The 23,344-nt window shown below is 50.8% G+C and overlaps 1 protein-coding gene across 1 annotated transcript in view; it reads left to right on the forward strand.

Moving 5' to 3' along the window:
• Window positions 1-22,511, forward strand: part of GPI (glucose-6-phosphate isomerase) — a 52,542-nt gene extending 30,031 nt beyond the window's left edge. The window contains exons 10-18 of the mRNA XM_054462889.2: window positions 15,469-15,529; window positions 15,950-15,993; window positions 16,136-16,288; window positions 18,514-18,643; window positions 18,793-18,869; window positions 21,396-21,524; window positions 21,745-21,820; window positions 21,908-21,974; window positions 22,085-22,511. Coding sequence (XP_054318864.1) covers window positions 15,469-15,529; window positions 15,950-15,993; window positions 16,136-16,288; window positions 18,514-18,643; window positions 18,793-18,869; window positions 21,396-21,524; window positions 21,745-21,820; window positions 21,908-21,974; window positions 22,085-22,220 — 873 coding nt within the window. The 3' untranslated portion in view covers window positions 22,221-22,511. The remainder of the gene's footprint in view (window positions 1-15,468; window positions 15,530-15,949; window positions 15,994-16,135; window positions 16,289-18,513; window positions 18,644-18,792; window positions 18,870-21,395; window positions 21,525-21,744; window positions 21,821-21,907; window positions 21,975-22,084) is intronic.
• The last annotated feature ends 833 nt before the right edge of the window (window positions 22,512-23,344 follow it).

Consider the following 23,344-nt stretch of genomic DNA (forward strand, 5'->3'; position numbering starts at 1 on the left):
TGGGTCTCTCCATGTCTGAGGAAGTAGGATCAGGTACAGGTATGAGGATCTGGGTCTGTCAATATCTGAGGAGGTACGAATCTGGTACAGGTATGAGGATCTGGGTCTGTCTATGTCCAAGGAGGTAGGATCTGGCACAGGTGTGAAGATCTGGGTCTGTCTGTATCTGAGGAGGTAGGAATCTGGTACAGGTATGAGGATCTGGGTCTGCCAGTGTCCGAGGAGGTAGGATCTGGCCCTGGTATGAGGATCTGGGTCTGACCATGTCTGAGAAGGTAGGATCTGGCCCTGGTATGAGGCTTATGAGGATTTTGGTCTGTCCGTATCTGAGGAGGTAGGATCTGGGTGTGGGTACAGGTCTGAGGATCTGTTTTGTCAGTGTCTGAGGAGGTAGGATCTGGCCCCCTTATGAGGCTCTGGGTTGTTCATGTCTGAGACAGTAGAATCTGGCCCTGATAGGAGGATTATGAAGATCTGAGACTGTCAGTATCTGAGGAGGTAGGATCTGGGTGCCGGTATAAGGATCTGGATCTGTCAGTATCTGAGGAGGTAGGATCTGGCGCTGGTATGAGGATCTGAGTCTGTCAGTTCTGAGGAGGTGGGATTTGGTCTGAAGATCTGGGTCTCTCTATGTCTGAGCAGGTAGGATCTGTTAAAAGTGTGAGGATCTGGGCCTGTCCATGTCTGAGGAAGTAGGATCTGGCATGAGTATGAGGATCTGGGTCTGTCCATATCTGAGGAGCTAGGATCGGGCACAGGTATGAGGATCTGGGTCTCTCCACGTCTGAGAAGGTAGGATCTGGCATCAGTATGAGGATTTGGGTCTGTCCATGTCTGAGGAGGTAGGATCTGGCCCTGATATGAGGATCTGAGTCTTTCAATATCTGAGGAGGGAGGACTCTAGTACAGGTATGAGTATCTGGGTCTCTCCATGTCTGAGAAGGTAGGAATCTGTTACAGGCATGAAGATCTGGGTCTGTCAATGTGTGAAAAGGTAAGATCCGGCCCTGGTATGAGGATTGTGTCGCCCCATGTCTGAGGAGGTAGCATCTGGGTCTACCCATATCTTAGGAGGTAGGATCTGGCATGAGTATGAGGATCTGGGTCTGTCCATGTCTGAGGAGGTAGGATCTGGTGCAGATATAAGGATCTGGCTCTTTCAATGTCTGAGAAGGTAGGATCTGGCCCTGGTATGAGGATCTGGGTCCGTCAATATCTGAGGAGGTAGGAATCCAGCCCTCATATGAGGATGCGGGTCTCTCCATCTCTGAGGGGTTGAATCTGGTACAGGTATGAGGATCTGGGTCTGTCAGTGTCAGGAGGTAGGATCTGGCCCTGGTATGGGTATCTGGGTCTGTCCATGTCTGAGAAGGTAGGATCTGGCCCTGGTATGAGGCTTATGAGGATCTGGGACTGTCAGTATCTGAGGAGGTAGGATCTGGGTGCCGGTATAAGGATCTGGATCTGTCAGTATCTGAGGAGGTAGGATCTGGCGCTGGTATGAGGATCTGAGTCTGTCAGTGTCTGAGGAGGTAGGATTTGGTACAGGTGTGAAGATATGGGTCTCTCTATGTCTGAGCAGGTAGGATCTGTTAAAAGTGTGAGGATCTGGGCCTGTCCATGTCTGAGGAGGTAGGATCTGGCATGAGTATGAGGATCTGGGTCTGTCCATATCTGAGGAGCTAGGATCGGGCACAGGTATGAGGATCTGGGTCTTTCAATATCTGAGAAGGTAGGATGTGGCCCTGGTATGAGGATCTGTTCAATATCTGAGGAGGTAGGAATCTAGTACAGGTATGAGTATCAGGGTCTCTCCATGTTTGAGAAGGTAGGATCTGGCATGAGTATGAGGATTTGGGTCTGTCCATGTCTGAGGAGGTGGAATCTAGTGCAGGTATAAGGATCTGGGTCTTTCAATTTCTGAGAAGGTAGGATCTGGCCCTGGTATGAGGATCTGAGTCTTTCGATATCTGAGGAGGTAGGAATCTAGTACAGGTATGAGTATCTGGATCTCCCCATGTCTGAGAAGGTAGGAATCTGTTACAGGCATGAAGATCTGGGTGTGTCAATGTGTGAAGAGGTAAGATCTGGCCCTGGTATGAGGATCTGTGTCTCCCCATGTCTGAGGAGGTAGCATCTGGGTCTACCCATGTCTTAGGAGGTAGGATTTGGCATGAGTATGAGGATCTGGGTCTGTCCATGTCTGAGGAGGTAGGATCTGGCGCAGATATAAGGATCTGGCTCTTTCAGTGTCTGAGAAGGTAAGATCTGGCCCTGGTATGGGTATCTGGGTCTATCCATGTCTGAGAAGGTAGGATCTGGCCCATTAGGATTGTGAGGATCTGGGTCTGTCAGTATCTGAGGAGGTAGGATCCGGGTGCGGGTATAAGGATCTGGATCTGTCAGTGTCTTAGGAGATAAGATCTGGCCCTGGTATAAGGATCTAGGTCTTTCCATGTCTGAGGAAGTAGGATCTGGTACAGGTATGAGGATCTGGGTCTGTCAATATGTGAGGAGGTAGGATCTGGCCGTGGTGTGAGAATCTGGGTCTGTCTGAGAAGGTAGGATCTGGCCCTGGTATGAGGCTTATGAGGATTTAGGTCTGTCAGTATCTGAGGAGTTAGGATCTGGGTGCGGGTAAAGGTATGAGGATCTGGGTGTGTCAGTGTCTGAGGAGGTAGGATCTGGTCCCCGTATGAGGCTCTGGGTTGCCCATGTCTGAGAAGGTAGGATCTGGCCCTGATAGGAGGATTATGAGGATCTGGATCTGTCAGTATCTGAAGAGGCAGGATCTGGGTGCCGGTATAAGGATCTGGATCTGTCAGTGTCTGAGGAGGTAGGATCTGGTGCTGGTATGAGGATCGAGTCTGTCAGTGTCTGAGGAGGTAGGATCTGGTACAGTTGTGAGGATCTGGGTCTCTCTATGTCTGAGCAGGTAGGATCTGGTACCAGTGTGAGGATATGGGTCTGTCCATATCTGAGGAGGTAGGATCTGGAGCAGGTATAAGGATCTGGGTCTTTCAGTGTCTGAGAAGGTAGGATCTGGCCCTGGTTTGAGGATCTGAGTCTTTCAATATCTGAGGAGGTAGGAATCTAGTATAGGTATGAGGATCTGGGTCTCCATGTCTGAAGAGGTAGGAATCTGTTACAGGCATGAAGATATGGGTCTGTCAATGTGTGAAGATATAAGATGTGGCCCTGGTATGATGGATCTGTGTCTCCCCATGTCGGAGGAGGTAGCATCTGGGTCTACCCATGTCTTAGGAGGTAGGATCTGGCATGAGTATGAGGATCTGGGTCTGTCTGTGTCTGCAGAGGTAGGATCTGGCGCAGGTATGAGGATCTGGGTCTCTCGATGTCTGAGGAAGTAGGATCAGGTACAGGTATGAGGATCTGGGTCTGTCAGTGTCTGAAGAGGTAGGATCTGGCCCTGGTATGAGGATCTGGGTCTGACCATGTCTGAGAAGGTAGGATCTGGCCCTGGTATGAGGCTTATGAGGATTTGGATCTGTCAGTATCTGAGGAGGTAGGATCTGGGTACAGGTACAGGTCTGAGGATCTGTTTTGTCAGTGTCTGAGGAGGTAGGATGTGGCCCTGGGTTGCTCATGTCTGAGACAGTAAGATCTGGCCCTAATGGGAGGATTATGAGGATCTGGGACTGTCAGTATCTGAGGAGATATGATCTGGGTGCCGGTATAAGGATCTGGATCTGTCAGTATCTGAGGAGGTGGGATCTGGCGTTGGTATGAGGATCTGAGTCTGTCAATGTCTGAGGAGGTAGGATCTGGTACAAGTGTGAAGATCTGGGTCTCATGTCTGAGCAGGTAGGATCTGGTAAAAGTGTGAGGATCAGGGCCTGTCCATGTCTGAGGAGGTAGGATCTGGCATGAGTGTGAGGATCTGGGTCTGTCCACATCTGGGGCGGTAGGATCTGGCACAGATATAAGGATCTGGATCTTTCAATGTCTGAGAAGGTAGGATCTGGCCCTGGTATGAGGATCTGAGTCTTTGAATATCTGAGGAGGTAGGAATCTAGTACAGGTATGAGTATCTGGGTCTCTCCATGTCTGAGAAGGTAGAAATCTGTTATAGGCATGAAGATCTGGGTCTGTCAATGTGTGAAGAGATAAGATCTGGCCCTGGTATGAGGATCTGTGTCTACCCATGTCTGAGGAGGTAGCCTCTGGGTCTGCCCATGTCTTAGGAGGTAGGATTTGGCATGAGTATGAGGATCTGGGTTTGTCCGTGTCTACAGCGGTAGGATATGGAGCAGGTATAAGGATCCGGGTCTTTCAATGTCTGAGAAGGTAGGATCTGGCCCTGGTATGAGGATCTGGGTCTGTCAATATCTGAAGTGGTCGGAATCTGGCCCTTGTATGAGGATGTGGGTCTCTCCATCTCTGAGGGGGTTGAATCTGGTACAGGTATGAGATCTGGGTCTGTCAGTGTCTGAAGAGGTAGAATCTGATCCTGGTATGGGTATCTGGGTCTGTCCTTGTCTGAGAAGGTAGGATCTGGCCCATTAGGATTATGTGGATCTGGGTCTGTCAGTAACTGAGGAGGTAGGATCCGGGTGCAGGTATAAGGATCTGGATCTGTCAGTGTCTTAGGAGGTAAGATCTTGCCCTGGTATAAGGATCTAGGTCTCTCCATGTCTGGGGAAGTAGGATCTGGTACAGGTGTGCGGATCTGGGTCTGTCAGTATCTGAGGAGGTAGGATCCGGGTGCAGGTATAAGGATATGGAACTATCAGTGTCTTAGGAGGTAAGATCGTGTCCTGGTATAAGGATCTGGGTCTCTCCATGTCTGAGGAAGTAGGATCTGGTACAGGTATGAGGATCTGGGTCTGTCAATTTGTGAGGAGGTAGGATCTGGCCGTGGTATGAGGATCTGGGTCTGTCCATATCTGAGAAGGTAGGATCTGGCCCTGGTATGAGGCTTATGAGGATTTAGGTCTGTCAGTATCTGAGGAGGTAGGATCTGGGTGCGAGTAAAGGTATGAGGATATGGGTGTGTCAGTGTCTGAGGAGATAGGATCTGGCCCCCGTATGAGGCTCTGGGTTGCTCATATCTGAGAAGGTAGGATCTGGCTCTGATAGGATTATGAGGATCTGGGTCTGTCAGTATCTGAGGAGGTAGGATCTGGGTGCCAGTATAAGGATCTGGATCTGTCAGTATCTGAGGAGGTAGGATCTGGCGCTGGTATGAGGATCGAGTCTGTCAGTGTCTGAGGAGGTAGGATCTGGTGCTGGTATGAGGATCGAATCTATCAGTGTCTGAGGAGGTAGGATCTGGTGCTGGTATGAGGATTGAGTCTGTCAGTGTCTGAGGAGGTGGATCTGGATCTGTCAGTATCTGAGGAGGTAGGACTGGCCTTGGTTTGAGGATCTGGGTCGTTCAATATCTGAGGAGGTACAAATCTGATACAGGTATGAAGATCTGGTTCTCTCCATGTCTGGAGGTAGGATCTGGTACAAGTGTGAGGATCTGGGTCTGTTTATATCTGAGGAGGTAGGATCTGTACAGGTGTGAGGATCTGGGTCTCTCTGTGTCTGAGCAGGTAGGATCTGGTACAAGTGTAAGGATCTGGGTGTGTCCATGTCTGAGGAGGTAGGATCTGGAGCAGATACAAGGATCTGGGTCTTTCAATGTTTGAGAAGGTAGGATCTGGCCCTGGTATGAGGATCTGAGTCTTTCAATATCTGAGGAGGTAGGAATCTAGTACAGGTATGAGGATCTGGGTCTCTCCATGTTGGAAGAGGTAGGAATCTGTTACAGGCCTGAAGATCTGCGTCTGTCAATGTGTGAAGAGATAAGATCTGGCCCTGGTATGAAGATCTGTGTCTCCCCATGTCTGAGGAGGTAGGATCTGGATCTGCCTGTGTCTGAGGAGGTAGGATCTGGCATGAGTATGAGGATCTGGGTCTGTCCATGTCTGCAGAGGTAGGATCTGGTGCAGGTATGAGGATCTGGGTCTCTCCATGTCTGAGGAAGTAGGAGCTGGTACAGGTATGAGGATCTGGGTCTGTCAATATCTGAGGAGGTACGAATCTGGTACAGGTATGAGGATCTGGGTCTGTCTATGTCCAAGGAGGTAGGATCTGGCACAGGTGTGAAGATCTGGGTCTGACCATGTCTGAGAAGGTAGGATCTGGCCCTGGTATGAGGATTGAGTCTGTCAGTGTCTGAGGAGGTAGGATCTGGTGCTGGTATGAGGATCGAGTCTATCAGTGTCTGAGGAGGTAGCATCTGGGTGTCAGTATAAGGATCTGGATCTGTCAGTATCTGAGGAGGTAGGATCTGTGCTGGTATGGGGATCTGAGTCTGTCAATGTCTGAGGAGGTAGGATGTGGTACAAGTGTGAAGATCTGGGTCTCTCTATGTCTGAGCAGGTAGGATCTGGTACAAGTATGAGGATCTGGGCCTGTCCATATCTGAGGACGTAGGATCTGGCATGAGTATGAGGATCTGGGTCTGTCCATGTCTGAGGAGGTAGGATCTCACACAGATATAAGGATCTGGATCTTTCAATATCTGAGAAGGTAGGATCTGGCCGTGGTATGAGGATCTGAGTCTGTCAATATCTGAGAAGGTAGGAATCTAGTACAGGTATGAGTATCAGGGTCTCTCCATGTCTGAGAAGGTAGGAATCTGTAATAGGCATGAAGATCTGGGTCTGTCAATGTGTGAAGAGATAAGATCTGGCCCTGGTATGAGGATCTGTGTCTCCCCATGTCTGAGGAGGTAGGATCTGGCATGAGTATGAGGATCTGGGTCTGTCCATGTCTGCAGAGGTAGGATCTGGGATGAGTATGAGGATCTGAGTCTGACCATATCTGAGAAGGTAGGATGGGGCCCTGGCATGAGGATCTGAGTCTTTCAATATCTGAGGAGGTAGGAATCTAGTACAGGTATGAGTATCTGGGTCTCTCCACGTCTGAGAACATAGGAATCTGTTGTAGGCATGAAGATCTGGTTCTGTCAATGTGTGAAGAGGTAAGATCTGGCCCTGGTATGAGGATTGGGATCTTTCAATATCTGAGGAGGTAGGAATCTGGCTCTCGTATGAGGATGTGGGTCTCTCCATCTCTGAGGGGGTTGAATCTGGTACAGGTATGAGGATCTGAGTCTGTCATTGTCTGAGGAGGTAGGATCTGACCCTGGTAAGAGTATCTGGGTCTGTCCATGTCTGAGAAGGTAGGATCTGGCCCATTAGGATTATGAGGATCTGGGTCTGTCAGTATCTTAGGCGGTAGGATCCGGGTGCAGGTATAAGGATCTGGATCTGTCAGTGTCTTAGGAGGTAAGATGTGGCCCTGGTATGAGGATCTGAGTCTGTCCATGTCTGAGGAGGTAGGGTCTGGTAGAGATGTGAAGATCTGGGTCTCTCCATGTCTCAGGAAGTAGGATCTGGTACAGGTATGAGGATCTAGGTGTGTTCATGTCTGAGGAGGTAGGATTTGGTGTATGTATTAGGATCTGGGTCTGTCCGTGTCTGAGGAGGTAGGATCTGGCACAGATATAAGGATCTAGGTCTTTTAATGTCTGAGAAGGTAGGATCTGTCCCTCGTTTGAGGATCTAGGTCTTTCAATATCTGAGGAGGTAGGAATCTGGTACAGGTATGATGATCTGGGTCTGTCAAGTCTGAGGGGGTAGGACCTTGCCCTGGTATACAGATCTGGGTCCTTTCATTTCTGAGGAGGTAAGAATCTGTTACAGGCATGAGGATCTGGGTCTGTGAATGTCAGAGGAGGTAGGACCTGGCCCTGGTATGCAGAACTGGGTCTCTTCATGTCTGTGGAGGTAGGATCTGGGTCTTTTCATGTCTGCGGAGGTAGGATCTGGCATAACTATATCTGGCACAGATATAAAAGGATCTGGGTCTTTCAATGTCTGACAAGGTAGGATCTGGCCTTGGTATGAGGATCTGAGTTTGTCAGTATCTGAGGACGTACGAATCTAGTACAGGTATGAGGATCTGGGTCCGAGGGGGTAGGATATGGTACAAGTGTGAGGATCTAGGTCTGTCTATGTCTGAGGAGATAGGAATCTGGTACAGGTTGGAGGATCTGGTTCTGTCAGTGTCTGAGGAGGTAGGATCTGCCCCTGGTATGAGACTTATGAGGATTTGGGTCTGTCAGTATCTGAGGAGATGGGATCTAGCTGCGGGTACAGGTATGAGGATCTGGGTCTATCAGGGTCTGAGGAAGTAGGATCTGGCCCCCGTATGAGGCTCTGGGTTGTCCATGTCTGAGAAGGTAGGATCTGGCCCTGATAGGAGGATTATGAGGATCTGAGACTGTCAGTATCTGAGGAGGTAGGATCTGGGTGCGGGTATAAGGATCTGGATCTGTCAGTATCTGAGGAGGTAGGATCTGGCCTTGGTTTGAGGATCTGGGTCGTTCAATATCTGAGGAGGTACGAATCTGATACAGGTATGAAGATCTGGGTCTCTCCAAGTCTGGAGGTAGGATCTGGTACAAGTGTGAGGATCTGGGTCTGTTTATATCTGAGGAGGTAGGATCTGGTACAGGTTTGAGGATCTGGTACAAGTGTGAAGATCTGGGTCTGTCCATGTCTGAGGAGTTAGGATCTGGAGCAGGCATAAGGATCTGGGTCTTTTTATGTTTGAGAAGGTAGGATCTGGCCCTGGTATGAGGATCTGAGTCTTTCAGTATCTGAAGAGGTAGGAATCTAGTACAGGTATGAGGATCTGGGTCTCCCCATGTCTGAGGAGGGAAGAATCTGTTACAGATATGAGGATCTGGGTCTGTCAATGTGTGAAGGGGTACGATCTGGCCTGGTATGATGATCTGTGTCTCCCCGTGTCTGAGAAGGTAGGATCTGGATCTGTCCATGTCTGAGGAGGTAGGATCTGGCATGTGTATGAGGATCTGGGTCTGTCCACGTCTGCGGAGGTAGGATCTGGAGCAGGTATAAGGATCTGGGTCTTTCAGTGTCTGAGAGGGTAGGATCTGGCCCTGGTATGAGGATCTGGGTCTGTCAATATCTGAGGAGGTAGGAATCTGGCCCTCGTGTGAGGACGTGGATCTCTCCATCTCTGAGGGGGTTGAATCTGGTACAGGTATGAGGATCTGGGTCTGTCAGTGTCTGAGGAGATAGGATCTTGCCCTGGTATGGGTATCTTGGTCTGTCCTTGTCTGAGAAGGTAGGATCTGACCCATTAGGATTATGAGGATCTGGGTCTGTCAGTATCTGAGGAGGTAGGATGTGGGTGCAGGTATAAAGATCTGGTACTGTCAGTATCTGAGGAGGTAGGATCTGGGTGCGGGTATAATGATCTGGATCTGTCATTGTCTGAGGAGATAGGATCTGGCCCAGGTATGAGGATCTGAGTGTCCATGTCTGAGGAGGTAGGATGTGGTACTGGTGTGAAGATCTGGGTCTCTCCATGTCTCAGGAAGTAGGATCTGGTACAGGTATTGGGATCTGGGTCTGTCCATGTCTAAGGAGTTAGGAATCTGGTACAGATATAAGGATCTGGGTGTGTTCGTGTCTGAGGAGGTAGGATTTGCTGCATGTATTCGGATCTGGGTCTGTCCATGTCTGAGGAGGTCGTATCTGGCATGGATATCAGGATCTAGGTCTTTTAATGTCTGAGAAGGTAGGATCTGGCCCTTGTTTGAGGATCTCGGTCTTTGCATATCTGAGGAGGTAGGAATCTGGTACAGGTATGAGGATCTGGGTCTGTCAGTGTCTGAGGAGGTAGGACCTGGCTGTGGTATACGGATCTGGGTCTCTTCATGTCTGAGGAGGTAGGAAACTGTTACAGGCATGAGGATCTGGGTCTGTCAATGTTTGAGGAGGTAGGACCTGGCCCTGGTATGCGGATCTGGGTCTCTTCATGTTTGAGAAGGTAGGATCTGGGTCTGTCTATGTCTGTGGAAGTAGGATCTGGTGCAGATATAAGGATCTGGGTCTTTCAATGTCTCAGAAGGTAGGATCTGGCCTTGGTACGAGGATCTGGGTCTGTCAGTATCTGAGTAGGTACAAATCTAGTACAGGTATGAGGATCTGGGTCTCTCCATCTCTGAGGAAGTAGGATCTGGTACAGGTATGAGGATCTGGGTCTGTCTATGTCTGAGGAGGTAGGATCTGGTACAGGTGTGAAGATCTGTGTCTGTCTATATCTGAGGAGGTACGATCTGGCCCCGGTATGAGGATCTGGGTCTGTCCATGTCTGAGAAGGTAGGATCTGGCCCTGGTTATGAGGCTTATGAGGATTTGGGTCTGTCAGTATCTGAGGAGGCAGGATCTGGGTGCGGATACAGGTATGAGGATCTGGGTCTGTCATTGTCTAAGGAGGTAGGATCTGGCCCCAGTATGAGGATCGGGGTCTGTCCATGTCTGAGAAGGTAGGATCTGACTGTGATATGAGGATTACAAACATCTGAGTCTCTCAGTATCTGATGAGGTAGTATCTGGGTGCCAGTACAAGGATCTGGCAGTGAGTATCTGAGGAGGTAGGATCTGGCCCTGGTATGAGGATCTGAGTCTGTAAATGTCTGAGGAGGTGGGATCTGGTACATGTGTGAGGATCTGGGTCTGTTCATGTCTGAGGAGGTAGGATTTGGTACACATATTAGTTTCTTGGTCTGCCCACATCTGAGGAGGTAGGACCTGGCCCTGGTATGAGGATCTGGGTCTCTTCATGTCTGTGGAGGTAGGATCTGGGTCTGTCCATGTCTGAGGAGGTAGGATCTGGCATGAGTATGAGGATCTGGCTCTGTCCATGTCTGGGGAAGTAGAATTTGGCGCAGATATAAGCATCTGGGTCTTTTAATGTCTGCGAAGTTAGGCTCTGGCCTTGGTATGAGGATCTGGGTCTGTCAATATCTGAGGAGGTATGAATCTAGTACAGGTATGAGGATCTGGGTCTCTCCATGTCTGAGAAGGTTGGCTGTGGTACAGGTATGAGGATCTGGGTCTGTCGGTGTCTGCGGAGGTAGGATTTGGTCCTGTTATGAGGATCTGGGTCTATCCATGTCTGAAATGGTAGGATCTGGCCCATTAGGATTTTGAGGATCTGGGTTTGTCAGTATCTGAAGAGGTAGTATCTGGGTGCGGGTATAAGGATCTGTATATGTCAGTATCTGAGGAGGTAGGATCTGGCTGTGGTATGAGGATCTGAGTCTGTCAATTTCTGAGGAGGTAGGATCTGGTACAGGTATGAGGATCTGGGTCTGTCCATGTCTGAGGAGGTAGTATCTGGCACAGATATAAGGATCTGGGTCTGTTCATGTCTCAGGAGGTAGGATGGCGCAATTATAGGGATCTGGGTCTATCAATGTCTGAGAATGTAGGATCTGGCCCTAGTATGAGGATCTGGGTCTTTCAGTATCTGAGGAGGTAGGAATTTGGTACAGGTATGAAGATCTGGGTCTCTTCATAACTGAGGAGGTAGGAGTCTGTTATAGGCATGAGGATCTGGGTCTATCAATGTGAAAGGATGTAAGATCTCTCCCTGGTATGACGATCTGGGCCTGTCAGTGTTTGAGGAGGTAGGAATCTGGTACACATATGAGGATCTGCATCTGTCAATGTCTGAGGAGATAGGACCTGGCCCTGATATGAGGATCTGGGTCTCTCCATGTCTGAGGAGGTAGGATCTGGGTGTGCCCGTGTCTGAGGAGGTTGGATCTGGCATGAGTATGAGGATCTGGGTCTGTCCATGTCTGCAGCGGTAGGATCTGGAGCAGGTATAAGGATCTGGATCTTTCAATGTCTGAGAAGGTAGGATCTGGCCCTGGTATGAGGATCTGGGTCTTTCAGTATCTGAGGAGGTAGGAATCTGGTGCTAGTATGAGGATCTGGGTCTCTCCATGTTTGAGGAGGTTGGATCTGGTACAGATATGAGGATCTGGGTCTGTCAGTGTTTGAGAAGGTAGGATCTGGCCTTGGTATGAGGATCTGGGTCTGTTCATGTCTGAGGAAGGTAAGATCTGGCCCATTAAGATTATGAGGATCTGGGTCTGTCAGTATCTGAGGAGGTAGGATCTGGCTCTGGTATGAGGATCTGAGTCTGTCAGTGTCTCAGATAGGCAGGTAGGCTGTGGTACAGGTGTTAGGATATGAGTCTCTCCATGTATGAGTAAGTAGGAACTGGTAGAGTTGTGAGGATCTGGGTCTGTCCATGTCTGAGGAGGTAGGATCTGGCTCAGATATAAGGATCTAGGTCTTTCAATGTCTGAGAAGATAGAATCTGGCCCTGGTTTGAGGATCTGGGTCTTTCAATATCTGAGGAGGTACAAATCTAGTACAGGTATGTGGATCTGAGTCTCTTCATGTCTGAGGTGGTAGGAATCTGTTACCGGCATGAGGATCTGGGTCTCTCAATGTATGAAGGGATAAGACCTGGCCCTGGTATGCGGATCTGTGCCTCTCCATGTCTGAGGAGGTAGGGTCTGGGTCTGTCCATGTCTGCGGAGGTAGGATCTGGCAGGACTATGAGGATTTGGCTCTGTTCATGTCTGCAGAGGTAGGATCTGGCGCAGATATAAGGATCTGGGTCTGTCAATATCTGAGGAGGTATGAATCTAGTACATGTGTGAGGATCTGGGTCCGTCAGTGTCTGAGGAGGTAGGATCTGGCCCTGGTATGAGGCTTATAAGGATGTAGGTCTGTCAGTGTCTGAGCAGGTAGGATCTGGCCCTGGTGTGAGGATCATGAAGAACTTGGTCTGTCAGTGTCTGAGGAGGTAGGATCTGGGTGTGGGTAGAAGGATCTGGGACTGCCAGTATCTGAGGAGGTAGGATCTGGCCCTTGCATGAGGATCTGTGTCTGTCAATGTCTGAGGAGGTAGGATGTGGTACAGGTGTTAGGATTTGGGTCTCTCCATGTCTGGAGGTAGGATCTGATACAGATGTGAGGATCTGGGTCTATCCATCTCTGAGGAGGTAGGATCTGGTACAGATATAAGGATCTGGGTCTCTCCATGTGTGAGAAGGTAGGAATCTGCTACAGATACAAGGATCTGGGTCTGTTCATGTAGGATCATGTCTGAGGAGGTAGGATTTGATGCAGGTATTAGGATCTGGGTCTGTCCATGTCTGAGGAGGTAGGATCTGGCACAAATAGAAGGATCTGGGTCTATCAATGTCTGAGAAGTTAGGATCTGGCCCTGGTATGATGATCTGGGTCTTTCAATATCTGAGGAGGTAGGAATCTAGTACAGGTATGAGGATCAGGGTCTCTCTATGTCTGTGGAGATAGGAATCTGTTACAGGCATGAGGATCTGGGTCTGTCAGTGTTGGAGGCGGTAGGAATCTGGTACACATATGATATATCTGCATCTTTCAATATCTGAGGAGGTAGGACCTGGCTCTGGTATGATGTGGATCTCTCCATATCTGAGGAGGTAGGATCTGAGTCTGTCCGTGTCTGAGGAGGTAGGATCTGGCATGAGTATGAGGATCTGCGTCAGTTCATGTCTGCGGAGGTAGGATCTGGAGCAGGTATAAGGATCTGGGTCTGTTCATGTCTGAGAAGGTAGGATCTGGCCCATTAGGATTATGAGGATCTGGGTCTGTCAGTATCTGAAGAGGTAGTATCTGAGCATGGGTATAAGGATCTGGATCTGTCAATATCTGAGGAAGTAGGATCTGGCCCTGGTATGAGGATCTGAGTCTGTCAATGTCTTAGGAGGTAGGCTGTGGTACAGGTGAGAGGCTCTGGGTCTGTCCATGTCTGAGGAGGTAGGATCTGGCATAGATATAAGGATCTAGGTTTTTCAATGTCTGAGAAGGTAGGATCTGGCCCTGGTTTGAGGATGTGGGTCTTTCAATATCTGAGCAGGTAGGAATCTGGTACAAGTATGAGGATCTGGGTCTGTCAGTGTCTGAGAAGGTAGGACCTGGCCCTGTTATGAGGATCTGGGTCTCTCCATGTCTGAGGAGGTAGGTTCTGGGTCTGTCCATATCTCAGGAGGGAGGATCTGGCATGAGTATGAGGATCTTGGTCTGTTCCTGTCTTAGGAGGGAGGATCTGGTGCACTTATAAGGATCTGGGTCTGTCAGTGTCAGAGAAGGTAGGATCTGGCCCTGGTATGAGGATCTGGATCTGTCAGTATCTGAGGATGTAGGGTCTGGCCCTGGTATGAGGATCTGGATCTGTCCATGTCTGAGGAGGTAGAATCTCGTACCATTATGAGGAGCTGGTTCTGTCAATATCTGAGGAGGTAGGAATCTGGTACAGGTTTGAGGATTTAGGTCTGTCTGTATCTCAGGAGGTACGACCTCGTACAGGCATGACTATTTGGGTATTGCAGTGTCTGAGGAGGTAGGATCTGGTGTAGGTGTGAGGATCTGGGTTTGTCCCCCCGCCCCCCCATGGCTGAAGAGGGAGGATCTGGTACAGGTGTGAGGATCTGTGTCTGTTCATGTCTGAGGAGGTTGGATCTGGCCCCGTTATGAGGATCTGAGTCTGTCAATATCTGAAGAGGTAGGAATCTGGTACAGGTATGAGGATCTGTGTGTGTGTCAGTGTCTGAGGAGTTAGGAATCTGGTACAGGTGTGAGGATCTTCATGTCTCTGTATCTGAGGAGGTAGTATCTGATACAGGTATTAGGATCTGGGTCTATGTCTGAGGAGGTAGCATCTGATACAGGTATGAAGACCTGAGTCTGTCAGTGTCTGAAGAGGTTGGATCTGGCCCTGGTATGAGGATCTGGGTCTGTCAGTATTTGAGGAGATAGGATCTGGCCCTGGTAGGAGGGTCTGTGTCTTCTAGTGTCTGAAGAAGTAGGATCTGGCCCTGGTATGAGGATCTGGGTCTGTCAGTATCTGAGGAGGTAGGATCTCATACAGGTATGAGGATCTGGGTTTTTCAATGTCTGAGGAGGTAGGATCTGGCACAGGCGTGAGCATCTGGGCCTGACCATGTCTAAAGAGTTGAAGCTGTGTGCAGGTATGAGGCCTTGGGTCTGCCAGTGTCTGGGGAGGTGAGGCTGGGCATGGGTGTGAGACCCTGGGTCTGTCCATATCTGAGGAGGTAGGATCTGGTATGAGTATGAGGATCTGGGTGTGTCCGTGTCTGAGGAGGTGGGCCCTGGCACAGGTATGAGGCCCGGGGTCTGTCCGTGTCTGAGGAGGTGGGCCCTGGCACAGGTATGAGGCCCTGGGTGTGTCCGTGTCTGAGGAGGTGGGCCCTGGCACACGTATGAGGTCCTGGGTCTGCTGGTGTCTGCAGAGACAGGGCCTGACATCTCAGGGAAGACCACGGTAAGCTCTTTAGTTTGTCTTGTGGCTGTGGTCAGTCATGTGTGGTCTGCCCTGTTGGTCTTCCCATGTGTTGCCAGCACCTGCCTGCTGCCTTGCTTCCTGGAGGTGGGTTGGGCCAGGGCCCTCCGAGATGCCCCTGTGCAAGACCAGGGACAGGGTTTCTGGCAGGAGGTGGGGGGCGGGGTGTGCCGGCCCTCCCTCAGCACCTTGTCCTGTCTCTCCTAGTGGGTGGGAGGACGCTACTCGCTGTGGTCGGCCATCGGACTCTCCATTGCCCTGCACGTGGGTGAGTGTGTTTCTGTGTCTTGCAGCCCCTGTGGGAGACAGTGTTGCAGTCTAAGGTCGGGGTAGGGGGCTACGTGTCCCTGAACATCATGCTGTCCTCACAGGCTGCTGGCCTCTCTGCAGCTGGCTGGGATATTTATTTCATGTCCAGAAGGAAGGTCTGGGTTTTTTTGCCTGTGCAAGTTGGCCCCCGTCTTTGCCTCTCACAACTGCAGTCCTGTTTCTCTCTTATCCTAGGCAGAGTCAGATCCCTGCACTCAGGGCCACCTCTCACTGGAGGGGCTTTGTCTAGGCCCGAGTCCTCCCATGTCATATCTTCTGGCTCTCCATGCAGCCTTCCTTCATTGCAGAAGGAGCTGTGCCCACTGCCCACAGGACGCAGGGTGTGGCCACTTCTGTTGACTCTGCTTTTGTGTCACAGGTTTTGACAACTTCGAGCAGCTGCTCTCGGGGGCTCACTGGATGGTGAGTGCTGAGGCTGGTTCTCTGCCAAGTGCTGGCCAGAGGCGTGTGTGTTGGTCCTGGTCCCCTGCTTTCTCCCCCACTGTCCTGTCCCTCCCCTCCCCGTGCAGCTGCTCAGCTCCCACTCACCCTGCTTCTGTTTCAGGACCAGCACTTCCGCACGACGCCGCTGGAGAAGAACGCCCCCGTCTTGCTGGCCCTGCTGGGTATCTGGTACATCAACTGCTTTGGGTGTGAGACACATGCCATGCTGCCCTATGACCAGTACCTGCACCGCTTTGCTGCGTACTTCCAGCAGGTACCAGCTGCCAAGCCAGGCCTTGGAGTCAGCAGGATTTGTAGGGGGTCTGGGAGGTCTAGGAACCTGGGTTTCAGCTCCTCCAGGAGCTCTTTGCCCCATTGCCCTTGGGCCTGGCCAAGGTCCATCTGTGCTCCTTGTCTCAGGATGAATCTTTGTAACTGAGGTTGGTTCCATTTGAGTGTCATCTGAGTTTGATCACCATGGGAGGGGCATGACCGGTGATCATGGTGCCCTGGCTAGGGAGGTCCTGGCTTGGCTCAGGGGATGTTTCTCAGCTGGGGTCACTTCTTTCTTGCACATCACTATGCATGCCTGCCATAGAGTCTGAGGATGTAGGATCTAGCCCTGGTATGAGGCCCTAGGTCTGTTAATATCTGGGGAGGAAGGATCTGGTACAGGTATGAGGATCTGGGTCTGTCCATGTCTGAGGAGGTGGGATTTGGCCATAGGGTGGGGCCGCAAGCTGGAATCCCTTATAGCCTGTACTGCCTTTATCCCTCCAGAAAAGCAAGTGTGTATCTAGTCTGTGGTAGCCTCTTTGGACTATATGGCCCTCTTCTCCCTTGGGATCTCCAGAGCCCCCGAGAGGCTTAGCAGGCCCTCTCCTAGTCACATTATGTCCCGGAAAGCTTTTCCACACCTGTCCCTGCTTTTTTTTTTTTGAACACATTCTCACTCTGTTTCGCAGGCAGGAGTGCAGTGGCGCGATCTTGGCTCATTGCAACCTCCGCTTCCTGAGTTCAAGCAGTTCCTGTGTCTCAGCCTCCCAAGTAGCTGGGATTGCAGGCATGCACCACCTCGCCTGGCTAATTTTTGTATTTTTAGTGGAGACGGGGTTTCCACTATGTTGCCCAGGCTGGTTTCGAACTCCTGGCCTCAAGTGATCCACCTGCCTTGGCCTCCCAAAGTGCTGGGATTACAGGCATGAGCCACCATGCCCGACCCTATCCTTGCTTTTGTTTAGTACAAAGCCAGTCCCTGTCCAGCAGCTCTTGAGTTGCTTTGGGCAGGTACAGAAGGCTTCACCAGCACCTGGAAGCAAATCCTGTGACTGAAGGAGAGGCCAAGGTTCCCCAAATCCCAGCTGCCTTGGTGAGGGTTGCCATGACCAGGGCCCAGGTGGGTACCCAAAGCCTAGTGTTTAGTTGTGGTGACAGCCCTCAAAGGCTGTACTCTTAGCCAGGCATGGTGGTTGATTCCTGCAATCCCAGCACCTTGGGAGGCAGAGGCTAGGGGGGATTGCTTGAGCCCAGGAGTTCAAGACCAGCCTGGGCAACATAGTGAGGCCCAGTCTCTACAAAAAAACCCACAAAAACTAACAGTAGCCGGGCATAGTGGTGCGGCACCTATAGTCCCAGCTACTTGGGAGGCTGAGGCAAGAGGCTTGCTTGAGCCCAAGAGGTTGAGGCTTCAGTGAGCTATGATTCTACCACTGTACTCCAGCCTGGGTGACAGAGTGAGACTCTGTCTCTTCGGGAAAAAAAGAAGCTGTGCACTCTGGACCCCAGCCTGCTCTCCCTTAAGAAATGAGCTGATTTTGTGACCGATTTTGTCTTTAGGGAGGTCCTTGCCTGACCTCCAGACCCACCTTTTCCTGGGCATGAGTCCTTCCTGCACAGTGGCCTAAGCTGGAAAGGTTGGGAGGCTGTGTCCTCACTGGTGTGGGGAGGAAGGGGATCATGCCTGTGGACACGTGTGCAGGTCCACCTCATGGGGTCAGGGCAGGGTGGGTCTGCCGGGAGCATCTGGGCAGGACTTGGTCATGGTGCAGGAAGGAGCAGGATTTGGGTACAGTGTGTAAAGGATCAAGACTTGCAGGTAGAGGGTTGGGTTTTTTTTCTTTCTTTTCTTTTCCTTTTTTTGGTTTTTTTTTTTTTTGAGATGGAGTTTTGCTCTTGTTGCCCAGTCTGGAGTGCAGTGGCAAGATCTCGGCTCACCACAACCTCTGCCTCCCGGGTTCAAGCGATTCTCCTGCCTCAGCCTCCCAAGCAGCTGGGATTACAGGCATGCGCCATCACACCTGGCTAATTTTGTATTTTTAGTAGAGACAGGGTTTCTCCATGTTAGTCAGGCTGGTCTCAAACTTCCAACCTCAGGTGATCCGCCCGCTTTGGCCTCCCAAAGTGCTGGAATTACAGGCTTGAGCCACTGCATTCAGCCTCTTTTTTTTTTTCAAATGTTCTTTCATTTTGCCAAGGACTGGGTTTCTGTTCCTTTTCCAGGGCGACATGGAGTCCAATGGGAAATACATCACCAAATCTGGCACCCGTGTGGACCACCAGACAGGCCCCATTGTGTGGGGGGAGCCAGGGACCAATGGCCAGCATGCTTTTTACCAGCTCATCCACCAAGGTAGGCCCCTGTGGCCTGGGAAGGGTGATGTTGGGGAGGGAAAGGATCTTCTAGAAGAGATATCTCACTTAGGTCAGTGCCCTCCTCTAGGCCATATGGCTAGCTCCCATGGGCTGGGGTCATGTGGGTGACCACAGTGCCCTTCACAGGCACCAAGATGATACCCTGTGACTTCCTCATCCCGGTCCAGACCCAGCACCCCATACGGAAGGGTTTGCATCACAAGGTAAGAGCCCCCATCTGGCCCCATCTGGAGGGTCTGGCTCACATTGCTCCCAGACCTCTGAAAACTTGGTGCATTGGTTGGCAATCACGTTAGTTTTCTATTCCTGCCGTAACAAATGATAACAAACATGGAGGCTTAAAACAACACTCTTCTTTTTGGGGGTAGGGAGGGGGGACAGAGTCTTGCTCTGTCGCCCAGGCTGGAGTGCAGTGGCACGATCTTGGCTCACTGCGACCTTCCCCTCCTGGCCTCAAGTGATTCTTATGCCTCAGCCTCTCAAGTAGCTGGGACTACAGGCACTCACCACCATGGCCAGCTAATTTTTGTAGTTTTGGTAGAGGGGGATTTCACTGTGTTGGCCAGGCTGGTCTTGAACTCATGACCTCAAGTGATCCACCTGCCTCGGCCTCCCTAAGTGCTGGGATTACAGGCATGAGCCACCATGCCTGGCCTATCTGAAGAGTTTTTGAAGCTCAGATATCCAGCAGGCCCTGCTGTGTCTCTGCTTAGAGTCTTGCAGGCTGAAATCAAGGTGTCATCAGGACTGTGTTTCTTTCTGGAGACCTTAGGGGAAAGGCCTTTTCCATGCTTGTCAGGTGGTTGGCAGAATTCATTTCTCTATGGTTGTAGAACTGAAGTCCAGCTTCCTTGCTGTGGGCTGAAGGTCATTCGCAGATTCTCAAAGGTCACCTGCATTCTCTAGCTTGTGGGCCTTTTCACTGCAGAACCAGCAATGGCAGGTGAAATCCTTCTCTGAAGCTTTGATTCTGTCTTGCCACTTCTGTTGCATCTCTCTGACTGACTTGTTTACCTTCCTCTTCTACATTTTTCTTTTATTCCCTAAGTGACAGCATCGTGCTGTATTGTCTAGGCTGGACTTCAGTGGCACGATCACAGTTCACTGCTTCTCGACGTCCCAGGCTCAAGCAGTCTTCTTGCCTTGGCCCCTCAAATAGCTGAGACTTTCAGGCACACACCACCATGCCTGGCTAACTGTTAAACTTTTTGTAGAGACCGAGTTTCACTATGTTGCCTAGGCTGGTCTCCAACTCCTGGGCTCAAGTGATTCTCCTGCCTCGGCCTCCCAAAGTTTTGGGATTACAGGCATGAGCCACCGTGCCCGGCCCTCTTTTACTTTTAAGGGCCAGTGTGATTAGATTGGGGCTACTAGATAATCCAGGAAAATCTCCCCTTTTGTTTATTTTATTTTTTTATTTTAGAGATAGCATGTCACTCTGTTGCTGAGGCTGGAGTGCAGTGGCCCAATCATAGCTCACTACAGCCTTGAACTCCTGGGCTCAAGCAATCCTTTTATCTCAGCCTCCTGAGTAGCTGGGACCACAGATGTGCACCATGCCTGGCCATTTTTTTTTTTAAAGAGACAGAGTCTTGCTCTGTTGCCGAGGCTGGGGTGCAGTGGCACAATCAGGCTCTCTGCAGCCTCACCCTCCTGGGCTCAAGCAATCCTCCTACCTCAGCTTCCTGAGTAGCTGGGAACAGGCACATGCCACCACACCCAGCTGATTTTTTTATTTTTATTTTTTGTCGAGATGGAGTCTCACTATGTTGCCCAAGCTTCCCTCGAACTCCTTCAGAGAATTTATCGTGCTTTGTCTTAGGTGTGCAGAGCAGCACAGGGTTATGGTAGCACAATCTTGGGAGTCAGTGAGCTGGATTGAATTCTGATTCTTCCTGTCTATAGTTCTGTGATCCAGCACTGTGGACTTGTGGAACCCAAGGCTCTACTAGAACAGGGCGATGATGCCTTTCCTCCTTAGGATCTTAGTATTATTATTTTTTTTCTTTTTTTTTCGAGACACTGTTTCACTTTGTTGCCCCGGCTGGAGTGCAGTAGTGTGACCTTAGCTCACTGCAACCTCAGCCTCCTGGGTTCAAGTGATTCTCGTGCTTAAGCCTCCCGAGTAGCTGGAATTACAGTTGCACATCACCACGCCCAGCTACCTTCTTAGGATCTTAAAAGATATATGTTGGTAAAATTGTGAGCAGGACCTGTGGCAGTAGTGTGTAGTTCTTTTTTTTTTTTTGAGACGGAGTCTAGGTCTGTCGCCCAGGCTGGAGTGCAGTGGCATGATCTCGGCTCACTGCACCCTCTGCCTCCCAGGTTCAAGTGATTCTCCTGCCTCAGCCTCCTGCCTGATTACAGGCATGCACCACCATGCCCAGCTAAATTTTTTTTGGTATTTTTAGTAGAGACGGGGTTTCACCATGTTGGTCAGGCTGGTCTCGAGCTCCTGACCTCGTGGTCCATCCGCCTCGGCCTCCCAAAGTGTCAGGATTACAGGCGTGAGCCACCGCGCCTGGCCACTGGTGTGTAGTTCTTAAAGAGCAGTTATCACTGTTCCCTGTCTTGTGTTGTCATCGGATGTGTCCCCCTCGCTCCAACTGAGCTATACAGTGAGTGACCCAGGCTGGGACTGACCCCTGCTGAGAAGTGCCAGGCGGTCTTGTCCCTCTGCCTGAAGCCCAGACAGTGCTCTCAAGCATAACTGATGTCTCATTCATCAGATCCTCCTGGCCAACTTCCTGGCCCAGACGGAGGCCCTGATGAGGGGAAAATCGACGGAGGAGGCCCGAAAGGAGCTCCAGGCCGCGGGCAAGAGTCCAGAGGACCTTGAGAGGCTGCTGCCACATAAGGTCAGCACTTTTGCATTCGGTTTTGGGGTGCATGCTGGAGTTGGAGGTGTGAAGCTATGGCACCACGCAGGGGCTTGGGGTGTGCCTGGCTTGTCCTACAGAGTGGGAGGGCCTGTCCTCACAGAACTGCATGTCTCAGCCTCTGGGGCAGGGTGTGCTTCCCTTCAAGGGGTTTAGGGATCAGGACTCGCTTGGGGACATTCCCTGGTATTTTCTGCAGGTCTTTGAAGGAAATCGCCCAACCAACTCTATTGTGTTCACCAAGCTCACACCATTCATGCTTGGAGCCTTGGTCGGTGAGTGAGTAGGGGAAAGGTCCTGGCTTGGGGTAGGTTGGAATGGGCTTGTGGAGCCCTGACGTGCCCTGTCTGTCACTTCTGCAGCCATGTATGAGCACAAGATCTTCGTTCAGGGCATCATCTGGGACATCAACAGCTTTGACCAGTGGGGGTGAGTTGCTCACTTAGGGGAGGGCCGGGAATACCTTTGGGTCGGCTCAGGGATTTCAGTAGCAACATTAGAGCCTTCCTCATACTACTCTTCCCTTCCCTTCTTGGCAGAGTGGAGCTGGGAAAGCAGCTGGCTAAGAAAATTGAGCCTGAGCTTGATGGCAGTGCTCAAGTGACCTCTCACGACGCTTCTACCAATGGGCTCATCAACTTCATCAAGCAGCAGCGTGAGGCCAGAATCCAATAAACTCGTGCTCAGCCGCAGCCTCCTCTGTGACTCCTCTTTCTCTTCTCATCCCTCCTCCCCGGAGCTGGCACTGCATGGTCCTGGACACTACCCAGAGTACCCTCTGGTTGTGGGCTTGGACCACGAGCCCTTAGCAGGGAAGGCTGGTCTCCCCCAGCCTAACCCCAGCCCCTCCATGTGTATGCTTCCTCTGTGTTACAATTGGCTGAAGTGTTTTTGTGCAGCTGACTTTTCCGACCCATGTTCACATTGTTCACATCCCATGTAAAACAATAAAGATGCCACAGAGGAGGTTGTAGGCTCAGCCTCTAATTTTTTTTCCTATGATGGTGCTTCATGTAGCAGAAGGCAGGAGTGCTCAGCAGGATGCAGGCTGTGCCTCCGTGGACACTGAACACTAAGTGGTGAGCAGGTCTAGAGTGGAGCAAGGTGCCCTGAGAAGACAGTAGTGGGGCGGGGGCACAATCAGTCAGGAGGGCAACTTGGCCTGTGTCACCAAATCCCAAGACTGTTTTCCATTCCTCACCTCTGTGACTGGAGAAATTGGATACTCTGTTCACTCAATGGTTCTAAAAACTGCATTGAGATTGTTTGGGGTGAATTCCTGGACAAGACCAAGGATGACTGCCATCTCCTGGCAAGATGCTCAGGTAGTTCTTTTGCTTTAAAAGGCAGATATTGAAAACTGGAATTTTTTTTTTTTTTTTTAGTCTCGCTCTGTCACCCAGACTGGAGTGCAGTGGTGCAACCTCGGCTCACTGCAACCTCCGCCTCCCGGGTTCGAGCTATTCTCCTGCCTCAGCCTCCCGAGTAGCTGGGATTATACGGCACACACCACCACGCCCAGCTAATTTTTGTATTTTTAGTAGTGAAGGGGTTTTACCATGTTGGGCAGGCTGGTCTTGAACTCCTGACCTCAGGTGATCTGCCCGCCTCAGCCTCCCGAAGTGCTGGGATTACAGGTGTGAGCCACCACGCCCGGCCCATTTTTTTTTTTTTTTGACAACTTTTTTTTTTTTTTGAGACAGGGTCTTGCTCCATTGCCCAGGCTGGAGTGCAGTGGCGTGATCACAGCTCACTGCAGCCCCAACCACTCGGGCTCAAGTAATCCTCTTACCTCAGCC

This window comes from Pongo pygmaeus, chromosome 20 (genome assembly GCF_028885625.2).
Source record: "Pongo pygmaeus isolate AG05252 chromosome 20, NHGRI_mPonPyg2-v2.0_pri, whole genome shotgun sequence".
Classification (NCBI taxonomy): domain Eukaryota; kingdom Metazoa; phylum Chordata; class Mammalia; order Primates; family Hominidae; genus Pongo; species Pongo pygmaeus.